The sequence below is a fragment of the Panicum virgatum genome, chromosome 3K (assembly GCF_016808335.1).
Source record: "Panicum virgatum strain AP13 chromosome 3K, P.virgatum_v5, whole genome shotgun sequence".
Lineage (NCBI taxonomy): Eukaryota > Viridiplantae > Streptophyta > Magnoliopsida > Poales > Poaceae > Panicum > Panicum virgatum.
Window position 1 is genome coordinate 9,228,977 of NC_053138.1, and position 7,927 is coordinate 9,236,903.

Sequence of the window (7,927 nt, forward strand, 5' to 3'; positions counted from 1 at the left end):
CAGAAATAAAATGAAAAAGTTCAGTCACTGGTAGCCAGGTAATGTGATGACTAAAGATTGATGTATGCCACCGAATACAATCCATTTATTAGATTTGACATTCGGTTTGACGTCAGTGGCTGCTGCTTCTTTTACACATTATGATGATCCTGCACTATTTTGACATCTATATTTTCAGGCGAATTTTGATCCTATCTACAGTACACTCGTTCCTAGCTGCATTGCAGCTGAACTGCTTCGTCTTCCCTAGATCTCACGCTACATCACGGCAGCGGGCATACTTCGTCACAACGCCACCAAAGGCGTCCCGGATCGACTGTCCAAGCTCGCAAGATCATCGACAACCGGCCGTGTCCCGAAGATCTGCGCCATCAGCACGCCCAGGTCACTGCAGATCTTCTCGCAGAGCTGCAGATACGTTTCAAGAAGAAAGGTTACTCAGTTGCGAGCTCTGAACTTATTTCTCCATACAGTTACAGTGAAGCGCGCCATCGGAATGATAGCTGCAGTTCTCTTACCTGTCTGTACAATGCAGGGTCTCCATGGGACTTCTTGAGCTCTACGACGTACAAAGAGGGGCCAAGCTCAAACACCTGGGATCACAAACAGCACGCCACTTCATTGTTAGCCTACCTATCTTATGTGTTTTTCTTTAAAAAGAAGGGCATGGTTCATCGCATTTTACTTTACCTCGGTGCAGACAAGAAATGAAGCAGGGTTTTTACAATTCTTTGTTCCAGTGTAGTTTTGCGTCACTTTGAGCTGAAAAACCACATGCACTTCACTGATAGTTCGTTTGAAATGTTCGCAGCAATGCCAGTGCACGTATATAGTGTTATAATTGATGGAAGGCCTGTACTGACCTTGCCGTGCCCCCTATGTACTTGGAAGCCCATTTCGCTTGCAGAACGTTCAATCTTGTCAAACAAATCCTTGGGTGGATGTGTTGTTGTGAATCTGATCTTCCTCTGGGATACGTCCTACAACAAGTTAAAATTATTGATGAAAACTGCTCCATTTTTTTTCTGTCTTTCAGATTATACTGTTCTGACAGACAATTTACATACCTCTTCCTCAAAAAACCCTGAAAGGTCAAGGGATGATGCCATTCCAATCAACTGAAAAGCATTGATCTGATGAGTAGTCTTATCCCCAGGTGATGGATTAATTTCCTTCAGGAGGGGAAAAAAACAAAGGAAACCAAAATTTAGTGATTAGTGGGGTGCCGACATGTACAATTGGCGTCTATTTTTGAGGCCATATATAGTCTCTGATTGTCCATATGCATATACCTCCTTGACTGGAAGAACCAGGTCAAGCTGTGAATCTTCATCATCGTTGTCGAATGGAACTGCAGGAACATAATCCTTCTGGAACCATTCATGTGCCTTGATCTCAGCCATTGTGATCCGCTTCATCGGGTTGGGCTCAAGAATTCTCTGGAGAAGATTTTGTGCACCAGGAGAAAGGCACTTTGGGATCTGAGTGTCACCCTTGAAAATCTAGAACACGCGACGGCAAAAGTAATGTCATTAATAAAATGGCATCAGAGAAGTACTAGAACTGAACTACAAAGATCATTCACTTTTATCTGAATAAGTACCTTCTGATAAAGAACAACGATATTCCGGTCATCAAATGGAAGGTATCCTACGAGCATCATATAAAGAATGACTCCACAAGACCAGATATCTGACAAGGATCCATCGTATCCTCTGTTCTGCAGAACCTGCAGGCATTTGGCACAAGAATTAGAAACTGTGCAGCGAAAGGAATTGTTTGACCTCAAAATACGTTCAGTCCATCATTTCTCTTTTTTTTTGAATGAGAATTCAGTCCATCTTTTACCTCAGGAGCAATGTAATTGGGGCTACCACAGGTCGTATGCAGCAACCCATCATTCTGAAAGTCACATACCATAGAATATGATGAGCTATCAGCTTTATTACTTAGGGATCATCTGAGATAAATGAACTCAAGAAATCACCATACCCCGATATGTTGTGGTAAAGCACTGAGGCCAAAATCAGAGATCTTGATGTTTCCCTTCCGGTCAACAAGAACGTTCTCAGGCTGTGAGATGTTAGCAAAAAAGGGTGTCAATGAATATATAACCAGCTGAAATAAGCATATTACAAATAAGTACGTGATACATGTACGTATAATTGTATAAACATGGATAGGAGCATTGTGAAATAGAATGAGGAACATTTGGCACCTTGAGGTCTCTATGATAGACGCCCTTTTCGTGGCAGTAGCTGACACCATCGATCAGCTGCTGAAATAGCCTCCTTCCTTCTTCCTCCGAGAGTTTTCCCTTGATGGCCTTTCCGATTGCAGCAAAGAAAGCAACTCGGGGGAATCAGATGCCTATGGAACCAACTAACTGCATCTAAAAATGGAATTTATTCTGGAAAAAGGAGGTGCAAGGGGTGGGTGATGAAAGGGAGAAGGTTCCAAGTGCTCACAATCCTGTCGAACAGTTCGCCGCCGTTGACAAACTCGAGCACCATGTAAATCTTGGTCTTGCTAGCAGCAACCTGAGCCAGGAGATAAACTCAGACAGTTAGGAACGAACATCCTTTCAGCTTCTAACATGACGAACAACACCAAATTATTAACAGAGGTTACAAGAACCAGACGCGAATGTGGATTCCGGTGCAGTTTCATCTGCCGTGCTCTTTTGTTTCCGGAGGAAACTAAAAATAGGATGAGGGAAGAGCAACTGGCGCTGTTAACCCACACTGGAAACCGTGGATGTAGAAGTAGTAGCAGACAGCAACACATGCAATCTTAGCTGTGGGCGTTTGCAAGCCAAATTTAGTAATTCTAGCATGAATAAAAGGCCCGTGCCCAGATAGATACACTGAATCATGGTTTTCTACAGGGATATGGTTGCATGTTCATCGAATTGAGAACATGTGCAGAAGTATACTGAATCAGGAGAGATGAAACAAGGTGGGCCGAGAACTAAAGCGCCCTTGACTTCGTTAGGAAGAAGAAGTGATCATCACTGTTGCTGAGCAGATGGGCGGCTCAACCTCAAAATCAACTCGAACTTGATGGCCACCACAGCGAGCAGGTGGGGGTGATGAGTGGGGACCCATGGCCTGGGGCAGCCGGGTCATCGACCTCGATGCTGCCAATAATTGGTGGACCCAGACAGACAGAGCAGGAGGAGGACATGAGGACATGGACGGAGGTGGAGCACCGAGTCCACTACTCTGGCCTGGTACCAGAGGACTGCTGCGGGCCCACACACCGGTCGGACCAGGTGGGCCAAGTCCACGAGGTATTTCATCACAATTGTAAACACTACCGGCTACCGCAGTCCGCAGAAGGTAAAGCCCCCAAAATTTGCAGTGGATTTATACGAATTTTGAATCTCTAAGAACTAGTAATAATACTGACGTACGGCTCGTGATCGCTACCTCAAGTTGAACCGGACGATCTTTTGTACGTATTTTAACAACGAATAATAAACATATACGTATGTATTCACAAAGATTATGCATGTATCTGAGCGTGAGCGTGCTCTTTTTATTGAAAAGAAATTTTTTTGAAAGGAAATCCTGAAAAGAAAATACAACGTCAAACAGAGTATTTATAAATAAATTAATCCAACGACACATACTAAAGAATATATTTCAGCCAGTAGGTAACTCATCAGCGGATACTGTAGCTATAGATATCATCCATCCATCTAAAAACGGACGGCCGGAAATGCACCGAAAGTCACCGCTACAGCTTAGCTGACTTTGCTTCAGCACTTCAGAGAATCTGGGTCGCATCAGCAAGTGGTGAAAGCAGAAAGGTAGGATCGGCGTGGCCACGCAGCTGGCTTTATCCTCGCAGTAATTAATGCGGACGCAAATAAACGCGGGGTGATGGGCTCGATTAATAATTGATAAACAAATAAATAACTCGCTTCCACAAACTTTGCCTTATCGGCTGGCTGGCTGATTTGGCGTGAGAGGAAAACACTGCTGGTTGGCTGGCTGATTGGCTGATTTGACGTGAGAAGAAAATATTGTTGTGCCTGACTGAATCTCCCAGCCGAAAAGGCGCTTACTTCACGCACGGCCGGCGATCCGCCGTTTCGCTTCCTCAGCTACTAGACCAATACGACGAGTCCCCAGAAATTCTCCATTTTTTTTATTGCAGGGAAGAATTAGGGAACCGAATCGATCGACAGAAGCTAGCTAGGTTAGATAGCGGCCGGAAGAATTAGAGAGAGGATCGGAGCAGAGCTGGCGGGGACGAGAGACGAACGGACCTCGTGCAGGCGGACGACGTTGGGGTGGCGGAGCAGATTGAGCGTGGCGATCTCCCGGCGTATCTGGTCGCCGATGCGCTGGGAGAGGACCCGGGCGCGGTCCAGGATCTTGACGGCGAAGAGCGCGCCCGTGCCGCGGTGCCGCGCCTGCTTCACCTTGCCGAAGCTGCCCTCCCCCACCGTCCGCCCCAGCTCGTACGCGCCCAGCAGCGCCGCGCCGCCGCCGCCGCCGCTCACCATTATATTACTACTATCTGCAAGCCGGGCGGATGGACGGACGCCCCGGCCCCGCACCGCAGCTGCGCACCACGCGCCGGCCGGGAACCTCGCCAAGATTCCTGCCACGTTTCTTGGCTCTGGTGGTGGTTGGCTTGTTTGATTCGAATCTGGCGCGGCCCGCGCCGGGTGCGAGGGGAAGAAGAGAAAGGAAGGGGAAGGGAGGCGATCGGGAAATGGGGAAATAGAGGGGTCGTATTTATAGCACGTGCCCTGCTTGCTCTTCTTTGATCTGCTCCACTCCTGCACTCCACTTGTGCTCATCTATTCTCCTCTGATCTCTCCTCTCAGTGTGTGTGATGGCGCCTTGCCATGTTCCTCAATTTTTTTTAGACAAAAGGTTTCCCGCTTTATTACAAGCATAAAACGTACAAAGTTTTAAGCATTCTCAGTATCGGCGTATTCTAGGCGCGCCCGCCAATTATAGTTTCAGCAACAGTGTCATACACAGCAATAGGTTGAAAAATGGGATCAAACCCCCACACTTCAGACGACATCGGAATGCTCGGAGGAGCAGCTGTGAAGACCAACCGGGAAAGATCCCCATGTGACAGATTCGAGCTTGATTCCTGCAGTGGTGAAGAGCTGCCCCCTAGCGTTGGTGGTTTGGATCCCTCCTCCAGAAGGTGTTGTGTAGTGCATTCCAACTTCGCTTGCTTGTCCGGCTTCAATAGCACGGACCAACGCCTCAGCATCCTAGCAATCGAGCAAAGGACTTGCCCTATCCCCCGCCATCCCTTTCCCTGAAAGCACAAGTTGTTACGCACAAGTTGTTACACAGTTTCCATATGGAGCACAAGGTCGCAGCACAGACACAGTTTAAAACTGCATTTCTGTTATTACTAATCCACCACCTACCGATGGATTCAAAATCTGAACCAACTTGCACACCGAGCTCTATAGAAATGTAATTCCAGGTCAGCGAAGCAACACAACAGTCAAAGAAGAGATGATTAACAGTTTCTTCTTCGCAGCAGAATAAACAAGTTTTGTCCGCAACATCTCTTCTCTTTTGAAGGTTATCTCTAGTAAGCAATTTATTGTTATACAAAAGCCACAGAAAAATATGGATTCTAGAAGGGATACTTAGCTGCCACACAGCCGGGATGTGGATGGGGAAACCCCTCTAAAATTGAGGAAAGCATAAAGTGACTGGACAGAATATTGGCCACTAGAATTAAACTTCCAAATGATAGCATCCTCCTCAATACTGAGTGTAATACTGCTAACAATTTGACTAAGTTCATCCCATTGGAGCATAAGCTGCTGGGAGACTGCCCTTCTAAAGGTCAGTTTCAGGTCCACACCATCCCACACTTGACTAATTTGTAGCACCCTGCTCATTATTAATGGTATAAAGCTGCCATAACTGAACAGCTAAGCTTGAGTTATCAAACCAATGGTCTTCCCAGAACCTGACCTTCTTACCATCACCAACTACCCACTGATAACCCAAAGCCGCGGCCTGAGCCGCCCACTGAACACCTTTCCAAAAAGGAGAAGCGTTCCGGTCTGAACAGCAAAACATATTGGGATTATCAGTCCTATATTTCATCTTAATGGTCTGAGACCAAAGCGCATTATTGTGCAAATGGTACCTCTGGATCCAAGAAGCTAGTAGGCATATGTTTAGGGTTCGTAGGTCAGGGACTCCAAGTCCCCCAAACTCTTTTTTCTGGGTTATCATGGGCCATCTAGCCAGATGATACTTGTGCCTTTCTTCTGAGTTATCCCAGAAGAAGTGGGCCATTTGGGAGTTGATCATCTCAATAGCCCAAATTGGAAACTTAATAATGGAAAGCAAGTAGATAGGGATGCTGACAAGGCATGATTTAAGAAGGACAAGCCTTCCCCCATACGAGAGAAGCTTCCCTTTCCAACCAGCAATCCTCTTAACGACCTTATCAACTATTGGCTAAATGTCATCCTTTCTCAGCTTACTATGATGTAAAGGAACACCGAGGTATTTTAGCGGGAACTCACCTTTCTTACAGCAGAAAATCTTGGCCATGTCATTCTCCTCCTCCTCCAACAAACCTATGGTAAGCAAATCACTTTTGTCATAGTTAATCTTCAAGCCAGATAAATGTTCAAAACAAACTAATAACCACTTCAAGTTACGGGCTTTATCCAAGTCATTCTTAAGGAAGAGGAGGGTATCATCAGCATATTGGAGGCTAACAATGCCCCCTTCACATACATTAGTAAGTAAACCAGTAATCAACTGTTCCCTAGCTGCCTTCTCTAGAATTTTTGTGAACACATCCGCAACCAGATTGAAGAGGAGAGGGGATAGAGGAGTGGGTACCCCAGATGCAGGGTACCGACATTTATGATATCAAATTGATGTACTATGAAAAATATAAGTAATAAAGAATCTAATGGTATTTAGTTTATATAATAAATATTATTATTCTATTATATAAATTTGATCAAACATAAAAAACTTTGACTCTCCAAGATTGTTGGAATGTCTTATAATTTGGAACGGAGGGAGTATCTCTTTCCTAAGTTATCTAAAGCTTGAATCAGGTTAGGTGATCAAGTAAAAAACAATGGATAAACCCTCCTATCTGCTTGGATAACCCCCATTCTCCTCATTAATTCTCACACCGATAGAGCCCCCCCTAACCACTTTCCAGTCCACATTCTCCATTTTTCCCCAAAACCCCTCGAGATAAGCATCTCGTCAAGAAACTCCCAACTTACTCTATCGTAAGCTTTTTCGTAGTCTAATTTGAGGATGACACCTTGCTCATTCTTCCTGAAAATCTCATGCACTACTTCATGAGCCACCACCACACTTTCTAGAGTATACCTTCCTTTAATGAAGGCTGTCTGATTTGTAGAAATCAACCTGTCGGCTATCTTAATAAGCCTATTATTCAAAGTCTTAGCGAAAATTTTAAAACTACAATTGATAAGACTAATCGGCCTAAATTTCTTGAGGTGCTTAGCCTCTTCCTCTTTGGGGATCATCGTTATCATAGCATAGTTAAGCCTATCTAGATCCAGCTCGCCAGACTCAAAGAGATTAATCAATCCCTTTTCACAAACGCGATGTGCTACGCGTACCTGACAAAGGACACTAGACGTGGATACCCTACGAGGAGCGAAATAAATGAGTGAATCTTCATGCCATCAGAGCTTACCATTTAGGAGTTGCTGACATGTTCCGGCTAAGAGCTGCAAGGTGTGAACATATATCTCTTGCTACATTTTCTTCTAATGCTTTTTTTTCTTTTTTCAAGACAAGACTTGGCCCATTCCATTCAATCACAAAATGAATGAAAATACCAAATGTTCAGTACACAAGCAGATAGGAGGGTTTATCCATTGTTTTTTACTTGATCACCTAACCTGATTCAAGCTTTA

At 44.9% G+C, this 7,927-nt stretch overlaps 1 protein-coding gene across 5 annotated transcripts; it reads right to left on the bottom strand.

Annotated features, from left to right (window-relative positions):
* Positions 1-44: 44 nt before the first annotated feature.
* LOC120697379 (CBL-interacting protein kinase 17-like) lies at positions 45-4,730 on the bottom strand. Of its 5 annotated transcripts, none has more exons than XM_039980582.1 (12): positions 4,277-4,730; positions 2,469-2,540; positions 2,219-2,326; positions 1,993-2,073; positions 1,849-1,902; positions 1,604-1,729; positions 1,293-1,502; positions 1,068-1,172; positions 864-980; positions 691-762; positions 519-593; positions 45-408 (listed from the first exon to the last, which is right to left on the bottom strand). In XM_039980582.1, the coding sequence occupies exons 1-12, from the start codon at positions 4,514-4,516 to the stop codon at positions 286-288; spliced, it is 1,383 nt and encodes a 460-aa protein (XP_039836516.1). In that variant the 5' UTR covers positions 4,517-4,730; the 3' UTR covers positions 45-285. The 5 variants fall into 5 exon arrangements, with proteins under 5 accessions (XP_039836516.1, XP_039836515.1, XP_039836518.1 ...); XM_039980581.1 differs by having other exon boundaries at positions 1,068-1,175; XM_039980584.1 differs by lacking the exon at positions 4,277-4,730 and adding an exon at positions 2,638-3,956 and having other exon boundaries at positions 1,068-1,175.
* Positions 4,731-7,927: the final 3,197 nt, after the last annotated feature.